Below are 23,824 nucleotides of genomic sequence, written 5' to 3'. Positions count from 1 at the left end.
ATATTATAATTTGAGAAGCGCTGGGCTAGAAAGGGGCAGTGGGGGTGGATGGTTGGAGCTGGCTGGAGCCCTAACCGGTAGAAGGGTGGAGCCCGGGGGCCCCAGAGAGCATGGCAGCTGTCATGCCAGGACCTGGGCAAGGGAACTCTGAACTGAATGATGTCAGGACTGGCAAGGGCTTGAGAGCCCACAAACTCTCCCTCGATCTACAGGAGGGACTGGGGGGGGGACCCGGGTCCAGGGAGCAGAAATGACTTGTCTGCGGTCACGTCCAATAGGAACACAGCAGGCACCAGGTTCCCAATCTCATACCCTAAGCCTCCTTGGGACTTGTGAGCTGGCAAAGCTCTGACTGACAGCCGCCTGCAAACTGCTGGCTGCCGCATCACAAGGTCCTCGCCCTGGGGCCCCGGCCCTCCCCAGGCTCTTCCCCCAGCACAGGTGAGGTACAAGGCTGTGCCTTACTGCTGCCACCAGGGGGTGAGACAGGAGCCTCAACCTCTCCCTTGGTGGAAACGCCCCAGAACCAGAGGGCTGGGAGCCCCGTGTGTGCACAGAAGGGTGTGCACGGAAGACTCTCAGCACAGCTCTTCCCTCCCAGGAATCAGGACGGGGAGGGCGGGCAATTTCCTACTCTCCTTTTGTCTTTGGGCCTCAGCTGGCCTCCAGCAATGGGGGTAAGGGGAGGTCCCTGAGAGAGGGACATGAGACTCGCTCCACTGGGAGCTCCACCTCAGACCTCCCCTCACTGGGACACCGCTCCAAGAGAGGGGACACATTCTGCCCCAAGCATTTCCTCCTATGATCATAAAAATCCCTCCCATGAGTAGGGTTTCTTGGACCCCCACTCAGCCCAGAAAGAGACTGGAGGAAGATGGGCATTCTTATTCTCACTAGACAAATGAGGAAACTGAGGCACAGAGAGCCTGTTCTGGGGGAAAAGCTGAGAAAAGAACCCAAGCCTTGCTCACTCAGTCCACGTTGGTTCCCCTTCCCGACTGGACAACTCCCACGCTGTCACCAACTGTCACACGCATCCCGGCCCCGGCCTCCCAGTTCAGCTCCTGCCTGGGGCCCCGGCGTCCTGCCCTTCTCACCATGAGCATCTCACTGGTGAGGGAGTTGACGAGGTCCGAGACGGAGGAGCGCGGCTCAGTCCGGCGGTCAGACTCATCATGGGGTGTCTGGCCCGGCACTGGGGCTGTGTTCACTGCCTTCCCTCCTGCAGGCAACCTGGAGGTGGGGGGAATCCGAATGAGCGCAGGTTGGGAGGTGGGCTGGGCCGGGCACCTTGGCCGGGGTGGCGGCAGCATCTCCTCTGAGACCCAAGCAGCCACCCCCTCCTGCAGGCCAGCAGGAGCCGAGCTCTTGTCCACAGGGAGGCCTGGTTTTCACCTAGAGCGGCGCTCGGGGCCCATCTCCCTCACCTTAGCATGATGCAGCTCGACTGCCCCTGTGGATGCTGAATTGGTGGGTACTCGCACTCCTCCTGGTCCCCAGAGAACGCCCCACCACCCAGTCACTGCCTGCAGGGTGGTCTCTGAGCGTGGCCCTGGCCCCAGAGGCCCCCGGCACCCCTGCTCGCTCCAACCTGGCAGGGGAGGCTCCCCAGGTGGCGTGTCCAGGTCACCCCTCTGCATCATTACCCTCTGCAAACACACCCAGGGTGCTAGCTCCCAGAGGCCCCACCTGTGTTTGTTCAGCCTGAGGGCGCACAGGTGCCCTTCAGACCCAAGGCTGACCAGCAGAGGTCAGGACCACCGTCCACACACCTCTGGCCAGTAGAACTTTCTACGATGGCAGCAGTGTTCTATGTCTGCGCTGTCCCTGTGTGGCTACTAAAGCATTTGAAGTGGTCAGTGTGACTGAGGACGGAATATTTCGTTTTGTTCGACTCAAACTAATTTAGATTTAAACAGCCACCTGCAGGATAGGACGAGTCTACACCCGCTTGCTCCCCAGTCCCCACCTGCCTCCCGCTCTGAGGACTGTGTGTGGGATAAGGCTCTCACCCAGGGTCAGAGAGAGACGGGGCACCACTGAGAAGCCCCAGATCTGACCATTCCACGTGAGGCCCTGTGTGCACCCCGACTCCATGCTGCTCCCGGGAAGCTGGGCTCTCTGGCCCGGCAGCTGGGTGGTGAGCCCAGGCTCCGTCCAGCTGGGGCTCAGGAAGGGGGCCCTAAAAGCGTGCCCAGGGACCAGGCTGGAACATCTCATGAGGAGGAAAGGTGGGGCAGGCAGCGAGGAAAAGACTGGAAGACTGGCAGCATGGGGCTTGGGACAGGCTACAAGAGAACAGCTCTGAGAGTCCCAGAGCCTCAGACTCGGAGACACACACAGGCTAGACACACCCTCGGTATGGACCAGCCGCCAGCACACGGTTGACCACGACAGGCAGACAGACATGCACGGAATCTGCCAGGCCCTGGAGGGGAGATACCAGGACCCAACAGCAAGGTGTGCGCGTGCACACGCACGCACGCGCACACACACGAGTGCACACAAGCCCGACAGACACCCAGGGGGCACCAGGGAGAGAATGGCACAGCAACAAGGCAGGTCGACCAGAGCAGCGAGATCACACACACACACACACACACACACACACACACACACATGCGCGCGCCCAGCGATGCACACTTAAATCCCGAGAGGAAACATCCAGGGAGACCCGGGCATGCCAAGGTGGGTGTGTGAATCGGGACCGACTGAAACAGACCAAAGTGGGGAGCCGTTTCAGGGACAGGCACCCTGAGAATCAGACACACGCACACCCGCTGTGAGAACCTGGCCCTGCCTAGACAGCACGAAACACCGCGCCCCGCCTGGGGCCACCCCGGGGTCCCTGCCAGAGGTGCGGCCACAGCGGGGCACGCCCACGCGCACGCACACACGCAGGGACACACACTCGCAGACACGTGCTTACGCAGACAGGCATGGGGAGGAAGAGGACACCGAAATAGCTGGAGAGGTAAAGTCAGGTTAAAAATAGAGTGGGACAGGAGGAGAGCGCCAGATTGACTGCTGAAGGTATGAGAAAGTCGAAGTTATTTTGGCCACACCACAGCATCAGCGCAGCTGCAAAGCAGCCTGGGAAGATGGTCAGCGCCACTGAAGCTACCGGAGGTCACAGGACAGAGAGAGACAGAGAGACAAGTGCACAGAGAGGCAGAGGGAGAGGCGCAGGGGCCCCGTCACTGGCCCAGGGACATCCCTGTGAGGAGCAGCTGGGAGGAAGGAGAGGGGGAGAGAGAGAGGCCAAGAAAGGTTAGTCGGAGACTAGTGAAGGAGGCTGCAGGGTGGACAAGGGGACGAGCGAGGCGGCCGAGAGGAGAGGCAGAGAGGAGGCGGGGGACACACACCGGGACGGAGGAAACATGGTGGTGTGGGGGCGAGGAGAGCGATGGGGGTGGCCAGGTCCCCGCCCTGCCCCGCGCCCCACTCGGGGGGTGGGGGGGTCACGGTGGACACCATTCGGATCCCAAGGAGCGATGGAAGGGATGGCAGAGAGCATGACATGGGGATGATTGCAGGGCAGCATGGGTGAAGGCAGCAGGGCACGGGGGCCAGGGGTGGTCCTGGCCTCCTTCCTTCCTCCCTCCCGGGGCCAACAACATTCTGTTCTTGGGGCCCACAGTACTGAGGCTCTGGGCCTGGGAGGTCCTGGATGGGGGGCTTCCAGGCCACCAAGGATCCTAGGAGGGAGGTACTGACCAACCTTCCCGTCTCCATGTTGCTCGCTAGATGCACCCCTACTTTGTTTGGGAATTAGAATGGCTGTTCCTCCTCCCAGGGCCCTCCTGTCGCCCAGGGACTTGCCGCTGACAGAGACCTCAGGGGCTGAAAGTCCACAGCCAAGGGGTCAGCTGGATGGTAAAGGGGGGGCGGGAATCAGGGCAAAAGGGCAGACAGACTCTGGGTCTGGAGGCAGAAGCTGAAGAGAAAGGGACAGCTGACCCAAGCCCAGCATTCCAAGGTCCAGTGAGCCAGGGCTCCAGAGGAGTGGAGCCCTAAGGTGCCGAGAGCCTGGTGGGGTGGGGCCAGTGCCGATGCCAAGCTTGGGGTGGGGGAGAGTGCCGGGAAGGAAGCCCTCAGTGCTGGACGCCCTCACAGTGCCCGGTCACCTGGGGAACACCCCAGAGGCCATGAGACGGATGGGGTGGGTGTGACCAGGTGGGAATGACATATGTCCACCTGGAGAGTCAGGCAGGGTGGGGGCGAGGGCCCATGGCCTCTACCTCCACACCCACCTTTCCCAGGAAGGCAGGGACAGCTGATGTAATGGTCGGAAGAGATGGGCGTGTTAGAATACGGGCGGGAGACCTACATGGCAGGGGTAAAAATAGGCTGTGGGTGGAAATGGAGCCAGCTAATGAACGCATGGGTGATGTGAAATCTCGTTTCCAGCCTGCGTCTGCTCCCGCACACTTCACACCTTCCCCCCCCCCAAGAGCTCGGGTTCTCAGCAGGCTTCCAGAGGCCTCCAGCCCCCTCCTGCCGCCTCTCCCCCATGGCCCCTGGCCCCCTCCCCACGGCACTCTGGCCTGCCCGGGGCCCAGCCCAGGACTTCTGGGGCACCAGGTGGGCTGGAGGTGGTAGGCTCTGTTCCTCCCGCTGCTGACCCCCCCCCCCCCCCCAGGACATGGGCTTGGGGTTTGACACCATCTGTGCCAATGAGTGAAAGAACCTGTCCCGCTCTTCCCTCCCACTCTCCGGGGATTTCTGGCTGTGTCCACCACAGACATGCAACTGTGAACTTGGAATAGGAAGAAAGTGCGAGAAGCCGCTGGAGGGAGGGGCAGTCAGCTGTGTAACTCTTGGCCTAGGCTTCTGTAACCCACAGGCCCCTGGTGGCAGCCTGGGACAGTCCCCTCCTGCCTTATGGGTCTCAGGGAATGGCAGGATCGCTGCCCAGCTCACAGGCTCTGACAGGTGCCCCAGCCTGAGGGTCTGTGCTCTCATGAGAAGCTTAGCATGCCCAAGCTGGAAGGGGTCACCCTCTCCAATCCTTCATTCGACAGACAAGGAAGCAGAGGCTCAGAGAGGGGCAGTGACTCGTCCACGTCTGCAGAGCGGGTCTCTGGCAACCAGAGCTAGAAGCCTGGCATCCTGGCCATCAGCCCATGCTCTCCGGTAGGCCTTTGGTCTGGCGAGAAGCAGACCTGACTGAGGTGAGGAGCCCTCCCCCTGTGACTACAGGTGTGTGGCTGGCCCAGCCCAAGGCCAGGTGATGCGAGGCAGCCACACCAAGGGCAGGATCACCCCACCTTTGCGACGCTGCCCGAGCCTCCGGCCCTCCGACCTTTCCCCCGTCTCCTTCCCGACGAGTGCTCCACGCCCTCCCTGAGACGGGAGGCACCAGGAGGTGCTTCCCTGAGTTCCTGATGGCGACACACGGCTAAATGCCCAGCCCTCTGCTCCACCTGAGCAAACAGGCCTACTCTCGGCCTCTCCCCCTATTCCCTCCTCCTGGTACCTCAGGTTCAGGGCTGCCTCTCGTTCTTTCTGGTCCCCAGGCCTCTCCCGTGCCCCACACCCTCCCCACCAGGGGCTCCTCTTCAATCAGCCAAGCAGCTCAGCCACACCTGTGCAGTACCCCTGCAGGGAGGGGGGTGCTACCGTCACCCCAGCGGGACCTCCAGGCAAGAGGGAGGTTGAGGTGGCGGGGATGAGGGAGAACAGGCTGGTGCCCCTTCCCTACATCCCCCCCCGCCCACCAACCACCAGAGAAACTGGGATTTCGGGGTTGGGGGTGGGGCAGAGATGAAAAATGAGGGGCAGCAAGGGGTGGGGGGAGCCAAGCAGAGAGATGGGGCAGAAAGGCTGACTTGCTCCGGGCGAGGGCAAGCATGCCTGGGGAGCAGGCTTGATCCAGAATGGCCCCAGGACGGCCACACTGGCTTTGGACCCAAGGGACAGCCCGGGGTGGCGTGTGTGAGGGCACCAGCTGGGGAGGGGGCTGTCCTCCCACTCCAGGATCGCTGAGGGCACCGCCGCCTCATCCAGCAGCCGGGCCAGGGCTGGTGGAGGTCGGCAGCCTCTCCACGCCTCCATCTCGGCCGCTGCCGCCGCAGGCCCTCGCCTGAGCTCGTACCTCTTGTCCCCCTGAGCGTTCTGGTTCTGCTGGGTTCCTGGGTTTTGCAGGTCAGGGATATTGGCAAAGTCATCCTGTTCCGAAAGCCCTAAGACCAAGGATAGCACCACCATCCTGCCTTCCCTGCCCGAGGTGGGCAGCCCACCGGCCGGGAGGAAACGAGGAGGCCCCACAGGCGGGGGCAGGGAGGGGAAAGAGAGAGACAGAGACAGAGACAGAGACAAAGAGAGAGAAGAAAAAAGCGTAAGAAACTGGCCCTGCAGGAGAGAAACCACACACTTTAGCACTGTCAAAAGTTGTAGAGCAGAGTCGGGTGGAGGCGGGAAGGGAGGGGATGAGGGGAGGTGTCCACAGCCTGAGACCCAGCCTGCCTCGGGGCCAGGGAGCGGGACGCTCTGGAGAGATTCTGGGAAGGGGTTGGCCAGAGGCCCGCTGAAGCGGCCTGTGCCCCGGACGCTGCCGAGGAAGACTCTGCCAAGGAAGGTTCGGGGAAGGCCGGGGGAGGGGAGCTACTCGCTCTGGCCATCTGGGCCCCTGGGAGAAGAGAGGGGCTCCATCGCCATCTTGCTTTGGGAAGGGCAGGCAGGTTTGGGCTCCCAGGTGGGAGGTTCTTAGAAAGTTCAGAAATCCAATGGGTGCTGCACCCTGTGCTCCTCGTAAAGACATCTCTGGGTCATGGTCAGCCAGATGTCCTTGACACCAGGAGGGGGTCCCTGAACACACAGCCCATCAGAGGAGAACGGAAGTCCCTTCTGGCTTATGGTGTGCTGGCCATCATGGGCCTTCTCTTGAGTCCCCCTTCCTGAAGATCCAGGGAATAACCACCAACGCTTTTGGGTCCAGTTCAGGGGCCTTTCCTTGGAGAAGCAGTCCAGGAGTCACCAAAAAGCAAAGGTGGAAAGAGAAAGTGCAGGAACCTGGCTGGCAAGGTCTGGAGGAATTTCTGCAGAGAGGAAGATCTGGAAGAGGCTGGAGTCATCCTGCTTTGAGGGAGGCTCAGTCCAGGTGGACAAGGAGCTGCCATGTGGGCAGCAGCGTGGGGCCAGAGGTCAAGGTGTGACGTTTTTCATAGGCGGCATTCTCAGAGAACCCCTGGGCAACCGTGGGGTCTCCCTGCATTTTCCAGGGACAAAAGGTGACCTGCTGCCCCGCAAAATCATGAGTTCACGGGCATTTTCTGGAGCTCGTCCAGCCCTGCGTCTCTCATCCGAACAAAGGAAGAAGGGGATTTCAGATGGGGCAGGGAGGAAATCATGTCTCAGGAAGGGCCAAGGGAAGGATGGTAAGCCTAACGGAATGTTCCAGAGCGGGGGATCCGGGGTTGGGAAGTCTGCCCTTCAACCACCGTCCAGGGGGGCAAGGTTTAGACAGGAAGAGGCGGCTGTGGCTATTTCCTAGAGAGGTTGTTGGAAAGGGAACTCAAGCAGGTGAGACATGGCACCTGGGGGGGGAGGGGGGGCGCAGGGAAAATGGGAGATGGCAGTGGGGGCCCAGGGAGGGGAGGAAGCTAAGTGGCTGCACCACCTTCCATGTCATGCATCTTTGTCCTGGGCACATTACTCCAGGCTGACACTCATGCTGGCCTCCAACTTTTGGGTAACAACTCCCCCTTCCCTCAGGACAAATCCTCGTTTTCTTTGTTCTCTGCCCATCGGTACTGTTTTACTGTTGGTAAAATTCCATTTGGCTGCTTGGGAGCTGGGTTGAGCTGGGGGAAGGAGAACCCAACGAAAACAACATGTTTTTTCCCTGTTTAATGCATTTTTCAGATACTCCTTTTGCTCTTCTTAAAAACAAAACGGCTCCTCTGCATGAATTCCCAATTTGTCATTCTCCCCAGCAACACAGGCTGCAAGGGTGAGAACGAGGGGCAAGAGGAGAGTCTGGGGAGAAGCTGGTGGTATTGGGGGGGGTGTCATACCCATTAAGCTGGAGGAATGTCATCCTCCCTGCAAGAGGGGGTGGGGTCCTGGGAGGCCTGGCTAGCCCTCCCGCCCTGGCTGTCTCTGTGGACCAGCAGCATTTGGGGCAAGAAAAGGGCCTCAGAAGCACACCAGCTAAACTGTAAGGCAGGGGGTCAGAGGTGGGCAAAGTACAGCTGGTGGCCTGTCTTTCTACAGCCCACAAGCTAAGAATGGCTTGTGCGTGTTTAAAGCATTGCTTTAAAAAAATGTGATCGAGACCACGTGCCCCACAAAGCCTAAAATATTTATAATCTGGCCCTTTACAGAAAAAAATTTGCCGACCCCTGCTGGGAAGAATGACAGGTGGAGGAGGCGGGGGGTTGGGTGATCTCTAGCGGTGGCCAGCAGGCGAGGGGCCCATAAAGCTGTGGTGGGCGCAGCAGTGTGGACTGAGGATGTTGGCACGGGGCACCACTCAGCAAATCCCAGTTGAGCAGGGGAGCAGCGGGCAGGGGAGTCGGTACACAGAGGCTTTCCTGCAGCGGGCTCCCTTCTTCCCAGGGCCTGGGGACGGCCCCTGCCCCAGTCTGATGGCTGCTAGAACAGGAAGCAGGGTGACAGCTGTGCAAAGAGCAGCCGGAGGGCAGGAGGAGCAGAGGGGTGCAGGGGCCCGCCGGCTCCCAGTTCTGTTCAAGCCACAGAAGAACCAATTCCTTCGACTCTCCTAATCCACACCAGTGCCACTGTATCCGTCCCCAAACAAACCGCCGCCCGGAAGCCAGGAGGCTCTGCGGGGCATCTTGTCTCATGCAGGCACCAGCTGGATCCCCAAGGGTCCTTGGGTCGGGGAGAGCCCCGGCAGATGCGCTGCCTGGATGTACCAAGCAGAGGCACAGGCAGCACGAGCTGCCAGCCGGGCCCACGAGCCACTTGCACGGGTATGGGAAGCTGGCGTGGCAAGGCCTCTTCTGTTGGGGTGCGCCTGCTAGGGACAGCACCCCCGTCTGCCCTGGAAGCCTGGGCTGGGGTCTCAGCTGGAGAGCTAGGAAACTCGGAGGGACCTGCTTGCCTTCAGAATCCCCACATCTTGCCAATGAGCTGGGCCTTGCATCTTGCCCTTCCCCTTCCTCCTCCTTTCTCCTCTCCCAGGCTTAGTGCTGGTCTCTTGCTCCATGAAAAGTGCTCCCAGGGAAGACCTGGGCGATGGGAATAATCCCCAGAGCCTGGAAGGAAGGTCATGTTAGGCCGGGGGAGGCGAGTGATATCAGGGACAAAAGCCCAGGTCTGCTCTGGGCTCTGAGAGTGAGCGCCGATGCCCAGAGTGATGCCGGGGTCGGCGGGGGGGGGGGGGGGGGGTGCCCTGGGCAGGGCCCCTACCTGTGGGGCGGGGCAGCATGGGATGGCGGGGGGATGAGGAATGGCTACAGTTAGATACCCGTGGTGTGTGGTTACTTCTCAGGCCTGTACACTTGAAAGAAGCCTCTGATTGACAAAGAACCTTTTCTAAAGCTTTGGGAGGAACATCTGAGGTTTGTCCTCAGGGGATGGGTCATTCTGGGAGCTGGAGGACAGGTGGCTGGAGAAGGTCAGAGAGGCAGAGGACAGGGCTGATGGCAGGAACCGTGAGAGGGAGGGAGGAAGTGCGGGGCAGGAAGGTGAGCCGAGTCGGGTTACAGGGAAGAGGCGATCTGGAGGCTCGGAGGCAGGGCCAGAGCCCAGGTTTGGGAGGGGGGAGGCTAGCAGGGAGGCCAGGAGCAGCCTGGGACTAGCGGGAAGAGGAGGAGGACCAGGCGGCCTCAGGTCTCAAGGGCATTGTCCAGTGTCCCCACTGACATTTGGGGGAGGGACCTTCTCCGAGCCCCAGGAGGCACCGAAGGGGGAGGAGCCGGGGTCCTCAGAGGGGTGGCCCAGATAAGAATCCTTCCATGGGGGGCTGCAGGCACGGAGCCTCGAGCCACAGGAGGCTGGGGAGGGGGGGGCCGAGTCTGCTCGGCACCCTGCCGCGGAGATGGAGGGCCAGGAGCCGGGGCAGGGCCAGCCGCTCCCAAGGAGATGAGGGGAGAGAGGCTGGGTCGGGAGGTGGGGGCCGGCCCGCTCAAGGGGGGGACTTACAGGAAGGATTTCATGTCCAAGCCTCGGTTTCGAATCTGCCCCACCACGTGGTCCCAGCTGCCCGGGTTGGAGCGGCTGCGGCCGCCGGCCGCCCGGTACTTGGTGCTGGCCGAGGCGCCCTGCCGAACCTGGCCCCGGCCGTGGGCCCGGGGGTTGGGGCCCGGCGCCGAGGCCGCGTGGGCCTGCAGCTGGCCCAGGCTCTGGCTGGTGGTGGGCTGGCTGGGCTGCCGGCCCCGCTGCTGCTGGCTCAGCGGCTGCTGCAGGCTCTGCTGCCGCATCAGGGTGCGGGGTCGCTGGCATCTCGGCTCTCCCGTGGAGCTGGGGATAGACTCAAGGGTAGTGGCCGTGGACAGGGTGGAGTCCTCGAAACTTGGGGCGGGTGGAGGAGAGGAGAGAAAGGAGAAGCAGGTGAAGGGATCACAGTGGAGGAAAAAGAAGCCGAGGGTCAGGACTGGGAGGCCCCAGTGCAGGGCGCGCTCTGCCGGACCTCGCCGGGCCTCCATCCCTGCTGTCACCGCTGTGCCGTGGCTGCCACCACCTCACCCAGGAGGCCACCGAACCCCGCGCCCGCCCTGACCCCCCCCCACCCCGCCCCTGCCGGCCCTGCCCAGCCCACCCTCTGGCCTTGGCTCGCCTGACGCTCCAACGCCTCCTGTCTGAGCCGCGGGAGCTGTGGAGGCTGCGTGGTGAAGGCGTCCCCGGGGCCCTGGGCCTGGCATGCCCAACGGCAGGGGGTGGAGGGAGCTGCTCCGCCCCCCCCCCCCCCGCGGTCTCGCTGGGGGACCCCAGGAAAGTCTGCCTCTGTGCCCGAAGTGCGACCGGCCTTTGGAGACCCGAGGAAATCCAGGCCAGCGCAGAGCTGGCCTAGTAACATGTGGCGGGTCAGGGAAAGCCGGCGGTTCTCAGGCTTGGGCCACGGAGGCTGGGGACTGTCCTCGGACACCCTCTGTCCTCGGGCCTCTGCCTTGTGGCCAGGGCTGCCCCAGGATTCAGGCTCTGGAGCAGACCTTTGCCCTCCTTCCAGGGTCCCTTGTTTCTGAGGTGCAGTGTCCATTCCTGATTTCTTGGGAGTGACTGGCAGTCAGGGGAGGGGACCCGGGAAAGGAGCAGATGAGGTGGGAGCCCTAGGAACCACTTGTCTGGTCACTGCCCCAATTCTGATGGAAAACAGGGTGGCTATACGTTTGCAAGAGGGCGCCTCCTAGCAGGCCCACAGGCACCCCTGAAAAATGCTGGTAAGGGGGCAGGGACGGACAGGAAGCAGGACGTGGCTGATCAGAGGCAGTATGAGGTCAGAGGGACCCAGGTTAAAGCCCCAGCTCTGCTGCTTCCGAACCGCAGGACTTTGGAAAAGTGAGTCCACCCCTCAGTTTCTTCATCTGAGTGTCTTCGTAAAACCCCGGGCGAAAAATCATCCCTGAGCTGCCTCTGTCCCAGGGTTGCCATGAGGACCTAATGAGGCCGGGCCCTGGGACACGTGTTCAGCTAACGCTCCCCATGCCAGTGGTACCTGTAAATGTCTCAGGAGACGGAGGTAGGAAGAGTCAGAGACCCCTGGCTTCCCCAGGCAACCTGCCTGTTTCGTTCTCCTGGCCAGAGACATCAGCACATCCCATAGGCAGGGCCAGAGCCTCAGAGGTCCCAACCTCCTCTTCTGTCCCCTCCCTCCGTCTCCCGATCCAGTGGTCGAGGGCAGGGGTTGGCAAACTATGGCCTATGGACCAAATCTGGTCCACCACCTGTCTTTGTAAATAAAGTCTTACTGGAACAAACTAACTTACATCCTGTCTATGGCTGCGACAGGCTTGAGTTGGCATAAAAGAGACTATGTGACTTGCAGAGCCTAAGCATTTCCTATCTGGCCCTTTACAGAGAAAGCTTGCCAACTCCTGGTCTAGGACCACAGGGCAGCCAGGTACTCCCTGGGGCTGCCTGCAGGAGGGGCCCCAGGGCCCCTGGAGCCGCTTTCACCACTGCAACCAGACCTCAGCTTTGCTCCCTCCCGAGCCTACCATGGGAACTAAAGGACAACAGTTAAGCTGCCCCTGTGGGCTAGAGAGGGAGAAAGAAAGAAAAAGAGTGAGAGCAAAAGAGGGAGAGAAAGTCAGAGAATAGTAAAGAGAGAATGAGAGAGAGAGAGAGAACAAGAAATAGAGGAGAGAGAGAGAGAGAGGCAAAACATGGCTTTAGCTGGGAGCGGGGGTCCTGGAGGAGGCAGCAGCCTTGCCTAGCTCAGGTCTGGAGCCTGGGCTACCACCAGGGACAGGCCCAGGCCTGGCCGGCCAGCCAGGTAAACCCACAGCTCCCTAGGGGCAGGCCGAAGCAGGGGAGGACGACAGTCGGACGGCCTCCTCCTCCTCCTTGCTGACCTCATTTTGGTTTCCTATCACATCCAAAATTAGTCCAATTTACAACCTCTCGGTCACAGGAAACTAAAATTGGTGCCTCCATGCCTGGAGCCAGTGAATGGCATGGAGCCTTCAGCCAGCCTGGAGTCTGTGGCCAGAGCAGCCTGGGGAGGGCGGGGTGCTGGGCCTGGCTCTCTGAGGGGGTGTGGGGCTTCCCTCCGAGACCTTCCTGAGGCTCGACATCAGGGGAGAAATGGGCCTGTGTGCCTTCAGGCCAACAAGCAACAAGGTCTCAGCACAGTGGCCCTCAGTGGTCCCAAAGGCAGGAATCATAGGCCTTCTAAAGAGAACCGGGGGCGGGGTGGGGTGCTGAATGAAGGCAACAGGACAGCCCCCAGCTAAGAAGGGGTCAGGGCTGCCGGTTTTCTAAGTGAGAGGCTGTCCCTTAGCTGGGAATGAGGCAGTTCTAATAGCTGAAAATGGAACCTATGTCCCAGTGGGTGAGAATGGTCATAGTTCGAAGGATTTAGAGCCTGGAAGGGCTCAGCTGTGGGGACATGGAAGTTTCTAAAAGCCAAGATGAGAATAAGGCAGCCCCATGGTGGGGGAGGAGAGAATATACTTTCTGCTGTGAACAGGGACCAGCCGTATGTCCATGGCCCAAGAGAGGGACTGTCTCGTTTGGCAAGCTCAGAGAGCTTTTAAAAGGGAAACGGCTCTTCTGTCTGACGTCCAGACCACCCTGGTCAGAAAAGAGAAGCTAGCTGGGGGGCTCAACAACCCAACCGCCAAGAACACACTACCCACCAGCTGCCAGTGGGACAGCTTGCTGCCCAAGACTGGGACAGCCCATGGGGATGGCTGAAATGAGGACGGACCCATGGGGACAGCCCAGCTGCTCATGGTGGGCCTGCAGGATAGACGGGGAAATGGTGCAAGCAAGAGTGGGACAAGCCGATGGAGGCGCCAGATGGTCAAAAATGGAATGGCTCAGCCTCTGGGTCTAGAGCCGTCTGCTGGCTGTAAGAGGGAAGGCCCGGTGGCAGATGAGGGGCATCAAACACAGGCTGAGAGTGGGCCAGCTCCCCAGGGATGGGATGGTCCAATGGCTGACCAACCACAGGTGGCCCACAGAGGGATGACCTGACGGCTGGGATGGGGCGGCCAGTCAAAGGGGATGGGATGACCTGAGGATTGAAATGAAGCTGCCTCGGGGGTAGAGAATGGAATGGCTTGGTCACTGGCAAGGAAAGAGACTGATGTGGGGGGGGGGGCGGGGGGCACAGCCGAGGCTGGGATGCGACACCGACACCGCATGGCTGTTAGTTGTGCCCGATGGCGAGGATGATGCGCGTCTCACGAAGGGATGAAATGAGCCAGGGGCCGAGGACGGCACCTCTGGGGGCAGCAGGGGGCATGCCGGGGGGGTCCCGCTGTCCCCCCCCGGCGGGGGCCGACCCGAGCTCGCGGCTCCGGCGGCCACGGGGCCATGACTCACTTGGACAGGTTGAGCTTCCCTGCGGCCAGGTGGCTCTGCACCGTCCGCCAGCGGCCTCTCCCCGCCTTGCCACGGCTGCCCGGCTCGCTGGGGGCAGCCCCGCCGCTTCTCGAGGTGTCCTCTCTGGGTGGCAGCACCAGCGCTGGCTTCTCCCCCGGCCGGCCTTCCCGCCCCACCGCCAGCCCCGCCGCGGCGGCCACCTTGGCGCCCGACAGGAGGGTACCACTGAAGGCACACGTGGGAGGCAGCCGGGCCAGAGGGGCGCCGGGGGTGGCGGTGGGGGGGGAGGGCGGGCCACAGTGGGGGTAGGGGTGGGGGAGGAGAGAAACATGACAGATAAAAGGAAGAAAGAGACAGTGAGAGAGGAGGAGAGAGACAGACGGACAAGAGACAGACAGAGAGAGAGAGAGAGACATCAGCACTGCAAGTGGGTTAACAGCAGAGCCTGCAGAGAGGAGAGAGGGGGCCGGGCGGGCTGGGGTCGGAGAAACGCACCACGACAACGGAGGGGCGGCCCCTCCCCACCGCCTGGGGCGGGGGCGGCGGGGGTGGGGGGAGGGCAGCCACCTCCAACTCTATCCCACAGGACAACGAAGGGTTAACGACGGAGGAAGAGCGGGCTGTCCAGGCCAGGAGGCCCCAAGGCAGGGAGAAAGAGAAAGCCGTGTTAGTCAGAGTTCATCACCACCACCACCGACACCGCCATCACCGACCACCGCCACCGCGACCACCGACCACCGACCACCGACCACCGACCACCGACCACCACCGCCGAGCAGCCAGGGCAGCAGCACATGGGGGGAGGAGAAAGCGAGCCACGCCGAGAGGGAGGGGCCGAACGGGCAACCCCATCCTGACTGCACAGAGCGGGGGACCCGCTGGGGGGCCGGGTGTGGCTGCGGAGGGCTGGCCCTGGGGGAGGGGACTGGAGAGGGGCGGGCAGGCGAGAGGAGGCAGGAGGGGTTGCTCGTCTCCATGGTCGGCCTGCCCATGGGTGCACGGCGGGGAGGTCCAGGGCGGACAGGAGCAGGAGGGAAGTGAGGGCCAGGAGGGGAAGGAGGGCGTGCGCGGATACTCGGTACATAGGATCAAACCAGGTAAAGTCACTCACTTGAGGGACAGTCGTGGGTCGCCATAAGGGGCGTAGGGTGAAATGTTTAGAATAAACTCCTTGGGAGGATAGGAACTCCATTTCTGCTGCACTGTGCTCTCATTGTTATTCCAAAAGTCTCTGTCTAGATCGCTGGAGGGGCAGAGAGAGAGGGGAGAAAACAGGGAGATACAAGAAGAAACAAGAACCGCAAGTCCTGCGGGGGCAGAGGAGACGGGGCCCCGGGGCTGCGCGCACAGAGAGCCGAGAGGGCCAGGGTCTGCTCCTGCGGGAGGAAGAGAGGCGGCAGCTGCGCCCCGAGCGAGCGAGTGCACGCGCGCGCGCGCACACACACACACACACACGCATACGCTCACAACCCTCGAGGGCCGGGAGAAGCCACGCAGAAAGGAGGCGAGCTGCAGGTGGGCACGCTGAGCCTCGAGCCTGGGAAGCTGGTGGGAGAGAGAAAGATGATGAGAGGGAGCAGGGGAGAGAGGGGGCTGGGAACAGGCCTGGGGGAGGCTGGCGTGGGGAGTGGGAGAAGGACAGGGTGCTGGTTTCTGGCTGGAAAGAGCTGAAAGGTAGATCAGACCCTGCTGCCAACTTGTCCGGGAGCCCACCGCTCCTGACCTCAGTCTCCCTGCCTGCCAAACCAGAAGATTGGCTGTAACCGCTGGGCTGTCAGCTCTCCCACAGTGGAGACCCAAGGTTCCCCCCTCTTCCATCCACCTCCACTGAGCCACTCCTGGGGCAGGCCCAGCTCCCTGCCCATCTTTCTCCTCTTCCTGTTGGCCTGAGGTTGCCCCAGCCTCCTCTGCTCTCTGCCCTCCTAGGACACAGCCTTTGTATGAGCTTGGTGGGATCTCAGCTGAGCTGAAGACATTCTCCACTCATTGCAGATGTGGTGACTGGGTGGCCCCCCAGAAAAGAGAAGGGTGTCCAGGCCTCTGACCTTGCTGAGGGCGTGATCAGAGTCACCCGGGCCCTTCAGGTCCAATGTTTTGGGGCGTGTGGAGGGAGCCTGCCCTTCTCTGTGGGGGTTGATGGGCAGACTCAGCCCCAGGGCCCTTGACACATACCTGACCTGCCAGCCAGGGTAGCCTCTCCCTGTGCCCCTGATCCTTCCCAAGGTGGAGCTGCTAGGTCTGGAAGGGACCCTCTGCCCCAGTCTTCCCACCCCCTTCTGCTCTGAGACAAGTCATACCAATGAAGCAGATAGGCTGGAAGCACAGAGAATGTGGGGACTTCCTCTGGGGGCAGGCTGCAGAAGCCTCAGACAAGGGCTCCATCAGCTTGTCAGGCTCCTGGGGCCCCGAGGAGCAGGCCTGGGAGCATAGGGAGAGGAAAGGCAGAAGACACAGGCCAAAGGAACATTCTAGAAGGGAGCCATGCCTGAGCCCTCAGAAACGCATCTAGGGGAAGGATCTCTAGGGGTTCTGGGGGTGGGCCTGGCCTGTGCTGAGGCCGTGCCGCTGCTCAAGGCCAAGGCGAGGGCCCTGTTGTGGGGGAGGCCACATGGGGAGGCACACCCCCTGAAGATGGAGCAAACGTGTTCTCGGGGCACCTGCTTCTCTCCCCCCGCCCCGACCCCACACCAGAGCTTGACTTGACCTTGGCTCTTAGCCTCAGACTTGGGAACAAAGGAGAGAAGCTGGGCGGCCACCACAGGCCCAGAGAAGATGGTGGTCCTGGCCCAAGGGGGTGTGGACAGCGTCTGTCTGTCCAGAGCAGAGTGCACCTCAGAAATGTCTCACAGGACTCCGTACACAGGGTTCGAAGCCAGAGTCCTGAGCCAGTTTGTGAGTGGCACAGTGGAGGCTGAGACGGGAGAGGCAGGACAGGCCTTAGCACTGGGAGGCCCCTCCCCGGGGAGGCTCCCTCAACAGAAGACCCTGTTCCTGCCAGAGACATCCTTTGGTCCCCCTCCTCCAGTGTAACAGAGAGAAGGAACCAGTTGGAAGGCCTCCCTCCCCTTGGCCCCCTCCAGATCTCCAAAATCAATTGTCATCCAATCCTAGGTCCTGGAGAGAAAGAGCCGCCAGGGTCATCACTGCCAGGCTGGTCTCCCACCCTCTGTTCCAAGGAGCTCCAGGGTCCCTCATGTTGTCTGTTGCAGTACTGAAAAAGACCATCTTTAATTTTAAAAGTTTGGGAAACACAGGTTCCTTTACTGCAGGACTTCTCAGAGCCTCTAATGGGTCAATGAATACCTGTATCTCCAAGAGGGAGAGAGAGTGTGCAGTGTTTCCCAAACTTAGTTGGCCATGAAACCCATGAAACCTCAGTGATTCATGGAATAACTATTCATCATTTACACAGTTTGGGAAGCACTGCTAAAGAATGCAACTTCCCAGCATCCTTGACAAAAGATCCCTTCAGAGGAGGTCCTAAGCCCATGTGGAGATTGTGCAATGGGTAAGCCCTGCTTCCTGCCACTTGACTGGCTTTGGGCCCTGGCAAGAGAGAAAGGCCTAGGAACCTAGGGGCCTGTAGACTGGAACGGTGACTCCCTTCCCCTGAGGCAGAGGCTCTGACAGCTCAGCGGGGTGGGAGGGGGCAGCGGCTGCAGGGCTGTAGAGAAGAGGGGATAGCCACTGTTGCCCTCACTTTGTCTTAGAGAGCATTCGTGGGTGTGTCCCAGCCTGCAGAGCCTGCTGCCCCCCGTGCTGCCTGCCTTCCCCCCTTGCTGGGCATCCCATCCCCTCTCACGGGCCCCTTCCACGACTATCCAGAACATACACATCCCCAGGTTATGGTCATTTGGCAGAGACGGGGCCCCCGGCCCAGCTGCAAACTGGGTTAGGGGCCTGGTCTGGAGGTGACATAGGTGCTGGGCTGGGCCCCACGTGGTCCCTCCCTGCCTTCAGAAAGCCTGGGGCCTGGGCTCTGCATCAGCCCCTGAGACCTGCCGGCTCTCGGCTTTGAAGACCGGAGAGTGTGCAACCAAACCCAGCTTCAAAGGCTCCCTGAGGCCTCTTCCCGAACCTCCTCCCACCCCCAACCTCGGCAGGCCCACCCCTCCACTTGCCCACCCCCCCCACAAGGCACACACTGGAAGCTTCTGTAAAGACCCTAAACAGGGTTAGAGCAAGAGATGAAAACAGGGGAGGAGCAGGGAGGGAGCCCTCAGGAGCAGGGGAGGGGGAGAAGGGAGAACAGGAACAAGAAGAAGGGAGGACGGACTAGGCTGTGGGAAGGGGGGCAGAAGGGAAGGTGTGGGGCAGAGATGGTGCGGGCCTTGAGTTAAAGGAAGGAAGTGAGGGTCAGGGAAGGCTGGGGTGGCTCCCCTTCAGGCAAAGCCCCTTGCTGGCAGGCTCGGCCCTGGCCAGGCTAAGACGGAGGGGCACCCAGCCCCACCTCAGGCTGATGGCCTTCCAGCGAAGGCCTGGGTTCAGCAGAGAGGAGCCCTCCAGAGAGAACCCTCATTCCCAGAGCCTCCAGCCAGGTGGGGTGGTTGGTGCGGGGGGCTGCCCTGGGTATGTCCCAGCGACCACCTGCCGTGGGCTGGCCAAGGTGGTCTGCGGAAGGCAAACCCACCTCCTTGAAGGGGGATCTCAGAGCACAAGCAGGAAGCCTGGGTGGGGCAGAGGCAACAGGACAGGCCGTGGGGACCAGAAGTGACAGGGAAGGGAAGAGTCCCCATTGCTCTGCTTCCCAAGTGGCCCAACACTGAGGTCTGCCCACCTTCCAAGTCACCCTCAGGACACTGGTGAGGTCTTAGAGAAGAGCCTGAGCCCCCTGAGAGAGGGGATCCCAGCTGAGGCTGGAGGGGGGCCCTCGGATATGCAGGGGAGCTAGGAGGGTGCTGGAGATGGTGTGTGATATGAGGGTAGATGGAGGAACCAGCAACCAGGGTTGAGGGAGGAGGCAGACAGAGCTGGAAGTGACAGTTGCCAGAAAAGGGGGGAGCTGGGGTCCTTGGAACATGGTGAGGGTCTGGGGGGGCGGGGCATGGGCAGAAAAGCTGGAGCCTGGGAGCTACCCTGAGGCACTAGGAGTGTGCAGGCACGGGGCAGGGAGAGAGAATGGTGCCAACGTGTGAGGGTGTGTGGCCAGCTCTGGGGAGGGGGGAGGCTCCTCCCACTGGGGCTGCCTCTTGCTCCCGCCCCAAACTGGAAGCCTGGCACCTACTTGATGGTCTTCTTCTCGTTGCGCCCACGCCCTGAGTCTGGCGTGCCCACAGTCTCCAGGGAGTTCTTGTAGCGTTTGCCCTGTGGAGATAGCACCAGGGTCACTCTGGGCAAACAGCACTGCGCCCTCCCTGCCTCCCCAGCACGGGCCTGGGGAGGGGAGCAGGCTGGGACCCAGCCTTGGCCACAAGGTCCAGGGGCCCACGTGTGAAGGTGTCACCACCTCACGTGGGGGGCCAGTCCCACTGCTATCTGTTCACTGGCTAGTAGCTCCTTGGCCCCATAAGGCTCGAGGACCACTGCCGCCCCTCGAAGGGTACCCCTGACCCCCAGGGATGGGGCCCCTCCCGGCTGCCTGTCTCCTGGGGCTCTGGCCTGGCTCCCAGAAACACATCTCCCTCTGCCACGGACAGACGGCTCTCAGGCGCCTGGCCACGTCACACTGGCCACGTCACCACCCCCAGATGGTGGGGGTGGCATCCTGCAGGGGCAAGGTTGGCAGTGGCCAGTGACGTGAATGGCGGGGGCAGGGAGAGGGCCCTGTGCCCAGTCCGGCCCAGGACCGTGTCCAGCGTCGTCTGGGGGCTCCCTGGGGTCCTCCTGCCTTGGGCAGTGAGGCAGGGCAGGGCCTGAGCACTCTTCTTTACAGGAAGGCAGTCTTAGGAAGAGAGGCTGCCCACTGGCACCCCAGAGTTCCTCACACCAGCATGAGCGGGGAAAGGGCACGGCAGGCCGGACGGGGGCTCCAGGTCCCCTGGCCAGAGGAAGGGCCCTGGCTGCAGTGGGGACCGGGCCTGCCGCTGGGAAGGTGAGCACCATTCACCTTCTCGGTTTGGGTTTCTAAATTTAGCTCATGCAGAGCCGGGCACCATTAACATTCCTGGCTGCCACGGAGCAAGCTCACGCGCACCCACGGGCCACGGGCCTGGGCCAGGCAGCGCGCACGCGCACACACACACACACCCTGACGCGAGCACACACATTTCCCCAACATCCCATCCTGTGCTCCCACACCACAGTCACAACAGCCAATGATTCCACCCTCCCTGAAACAAAGTAAGAGCCGCACAGCCATGTCCCCAACACTCCCACCAGTGGCAACCCCTTCCAGGGCACAGGAGCTGCCCACGGAGGGAGCCCAGCAGCGGTGAAGCGGCCCCCCAGAATGCTGTGGGTGGAGGGGCAGAGTCCTCACTCCACCTCCGGCGCCCCCAGGTCTCAGGGATGCCTGGGTCCTGCTCCCAGCAACGCCGGACCCTCCCCGTGTCACCCTGGTCAAGTCCCTTGTCCTCTCTGACCTTCTTTTCCTCCTTTCCAAAAAGGGGTGCTGTCATCGGATGGGCCCCAGGTCCCTCATCCTTCTAGGCTCTCGTCACAGATATGTCTAGCTCTCTCCTGACTTACTTCAGGCCCCTCGACCCCCGAGGGAACGCAGCCGGAAAGGGCAGGGACTGTCTGGTCTCTAGGTACCCAGCAGTTCTCAGAATGGATAGCATGGGAGTGCCCCCCTAGTGCCTCTTCCCACCAGGGTCTCAGCCCCGGGCTGTTGCCTCCGAGCCAAAAACCAGAATGAAAAAAAACCAGAGCTGTTGGATCCTCCGAGTCCACAAAAGCTGCCCTCTCTCAGCTTCAGCTCTGCTCTCCCCCATCATTACCCAGAAGTTCAAATCCCCAATAATGCCCAGTCCGGACTGGGAAGATCAGGGCCTGGAGCTGCCCCACGCTGGCTGAGGCCCTTCTCTGGGCAGGACACAGGGAGGGCCACCCCCACCAGCTCCCCCCAATCTCCCCCTACTTCAGGCAGTGTGGGGCAGAGAGGACCTGCTGAGGGCCCCCCAACCCCACCTCTCCACCCCTCTCCTCTTTCTCCCTAGTCTTGGCAGGAGAACTTGGCCTAGGCAGCACTTTCTTCTAAGGTGGGTCAGCTGCCCCTTCCCCAAGGCCAGGTATGGCTGGGTGGGCTGTCCAGGGCCTGCCCCTCTTCCTTCCACAGCTCAGGGAACCTTCCCGTCCGTCTGGCTACAATGATCACTCTGCAGCAGGAGCTGCAGGGCTGGGGGGGCGGGGTGTGGACAGGAGCCAGGGCAGGACTTGACTCAGGGCTGGGGGGGGCAGGGTGAAGTTAAGGGGGCAACGACAGGAAACCCAGGCAGAGTCCAGGAGACACTGGGCGGCTCAAAGGGAACCCAATACCACCAGCCTGCTTCTCAGGGAAGGGGTTGGCCAGGCTGATCTGGAAAAAGCCAGCTGGAGATTAAGGAAGTTATTAATGTTTGGAAATGGGATCTGGGCTGTCAGGGTATCACATCACTGCTGCTGAGGGGACAGGCAGGCAAGGAGAGCCCAGGAACTGTGCAAGGGGCATGTGAAAGCCCCTCCCGGAAAGCACAGAGACAGCCCAGGCAGAAAGCCCCCCAGCTCCTCCGATATGGGGGGCAGGGGAGGAGTTGTGGGAGGGTTGGGGGGCTGGGCAGCTCAGGGGAGAAAGTCGCAGGGGATAGACCAACCAACTGTGGCTGGGACCCCTGGGGAAGTTTCTGGCTGGAGGCTGGGAGGAGGGGCTGGGGCCAGGGGCCGTGCCTCCCGCACTGGTGGGGGGAGGGGGGTCCCCGCCTGCTACAAAAGCTGTCATCTGTGAACATTGGTCCCCAAGTGAGTGGGGGGGAGGCTCTCACCACAACACACACACACACACACACACACACACACACTGCGGCACTTACCAGGAGAGGCCAGGACAGTGGGGATGAAGCAAGTGTCAGCTCACTCGGGTGGAGATCTGATGAGATGAAGCACATCCCACCATGCAGGGGTGAACAGACACACACGCACTGCACCAATACCCTCAGAGTCGGCACACTCAGCACACAGACCCCCACTCAAGGTCACCAGCAGCGCCTGCTCATAGGCCTTCCTCGGCCTTCAAATGCGGACTTGAATACAGACAACCGAACAGACCCTGCAACTAGACGCACAGGGCTACGGTGCATGTGTGCTCAGCCCCTCCCACGGCCTCTGAGGACACTCGCACACACAGGCACGTGGCCAAGCCCCCTCCTCCACCTCCTCTGAAACTCCGAGACCAACGCAGACACCGGGGATCCAGGAACAATGCAGGGCGGCCAGCCCGGCTGGCTCCACGCACCTGCACGCCCAGAGCAGGGCCCAGGTTACCCATGCACTCACACTTGGGGCACATGGGGCCGAGCTGGCCTTCTCCATGGCGCCTCCCCAGGGAAGAAGCTCCCTGAAGCTGAATGTCCCAGGATGGAGAGCCATGTTCTCCATTCGTGGGTCTGCCTCTCCTGAAGGAGACGTGCTGGGTTATCTGCCCCTTCTCTTCCGTAGGATTGCAGCTTGAAGCCCCCAGCTACATGGTGCGCACGACCACGACCCTCCCCCCTCGTCCTTAAGGCCCCTCTGTGTCAGGGCAGGGAGAGAATGGGGGTTCCAGATGTGCCACCTGGCCCCCACTCCCACCGTTCTCAATCTAGGGGTTGGAGGTGTCTGTCAGGGACGCTTCTTCACCTGATCCCAGGAAAGGCCCAACATCTGGGACACCTCTGGGTCCACCTCTGGGGGTGCCCCACTGCAGCCCCCAAAGTCCCCACTGCACTGCTGGGCTGGGGCAGCAGGACTGGGGGTGGGGGGTGGGGAGAAACGGGGTGGTGGTCTAGCCTTGCAGCCGGCCCCTCAGCCCCTCTCGGGGAGCTGCGGGCTGCGGGCGGGGTAGACCCCTCAGCCCGGCTTCCCCTCCCGGGCCTTCGGGTGATGAATGTCCCTCCTGATGGTCTCGTTACTTATTGATGGCCTGATCCTGCTCGTTAATTCCCCAGCCCTCGTTAAAAATGAAAAGAAGCCGTTTGTGCTTGTACAAACCCCAAGAACCAGGATGGATGTGCGGGCGCTGGGGGGCGGGGCGGGGCGGGCGGCGCCTCCTCATTGGCCAGGAGACCCGGCTCGGCCACGCCCAGCCCTGGGTTGGGGTGGGGCGCCAGGCACCGGGGTGGGAGGGGGCCGCGGCGATTCTCAGGCTGCGCTTGCGGTTCTTCCTACGGGAGGTGGGGCGTGTGCGCGTGTAGTTGCGAGCGTGCGAAGGCCCGTGAGGCTCACGTCTGTCCTCAGATGTGTCCCTAGGTGTGTGGTTCTGGGTGTACACACGACACACGGGGCCAACACCCAGGCAAACGCAGTGCGTGCGTGCGTGCGTGCGTGTGTAATTCCTACGGAAATGGGCCTGACTACGTGAGCAGGTGGGTCATCTGCGGGCGCCCTTGAGAGGGTTCGGGAGCCAGTAATTGTGGGGGGGCGGGGCGCAGGGCCAGGCCCCGCCCCCGGGACCCTCAGGAGCCTCACCAGTTTGCGCTGACACCAGTGGCAGAGGCCGCAGAGGACGAGAGTGATGCTAAGGCTGACGGTGATAATGGCAGAGACCAGCAGGACATCGCGGGTGGGCGCCCCTGGGGAGGACACACACAGGTCAGACCCTCATTGGCCAGGGCCGGCCACCCTCCCTCAGCCCAGAGACCCCCCCCCAGCAGTTACCTTACCCTACCACCTGGCCCCCCACACTGGGAGTTCTGAGCCACAAGTTCCTCTCCCAGCTATGCTTGCTGGCTGACCTTGGGAAGTTCTTTCCTTT

At 61.9% G+C, this 23,824-nt stretch overlaps 1 protein-coding gene across 6 annotated transcripts in view; it reads right to left on the bottom strand.

The window, feature by feature from the left end:
• SYT7 (synaptotagmin 7) overlaps positions 1-23,824 on the bottom strand; it is a 62,337-nt gene that overhangs the window by 13,827 nt on the left and 24,686 nt on the right. Inside the window, exons 2-8 of one of the 6 annotated variants that reach the window (XM_045893548.3) lie at positions 23,539-23,642; positions 19,184-19,263; positions 15,071-15,202; positions 13,960-14,184; positions 10,114-10,482; positions 6,098-6,220; positions 1,098-1,233 (exon numbers count right to left, since the gene is read on the bottom strand). In XM_045893548.3, the coding sequence (XP_045749504.1) occupies positions 1,098-1,233; positions 6,098-6,220; positions 10,114-10,482; positions 13,960-14,184; positions 15,071-15,202; positions 19,184-19,263; positions 23,539-23,642 (1,169 nt within the window). Of the gene's footprint in view, positions 1-1,097; positions 1,234-6,097; positions 6,221-10,113; positions 10,483-13,959; positions 14,995-15,070; positions 15,203-19,183; positions 19,264-23,538; positions 23,643-23,824 lie in introns of those variants that run through there. The other 5 variants (XM_064576338.1, XM_064576341.1, XM_064576340.1 and 2 more) reach the window with 5 other exon arrangements.

This window comes from Mirounga angustirostris, unplaced genomic scaffold (assembly GCF_029215605.1).
Source record: "Mirounga angustirostris isolate CCGP_5_RB_7025 unplaced genomic scaffold, mMirAng1.0.hap1 SCAF_13, whole genome shotgun sequence".
Classification (NCBI taxonomy): Eukaryota; Metazoa; Chordata; class Mammalia; order Carnivora; family Phocidae; genus Mirounga; species Mirounga angustirostris.
Note: the sequence above shows the minus strand (reverse complement) of the source record. Positions and strands in the feature narration are given on the sequence as shown.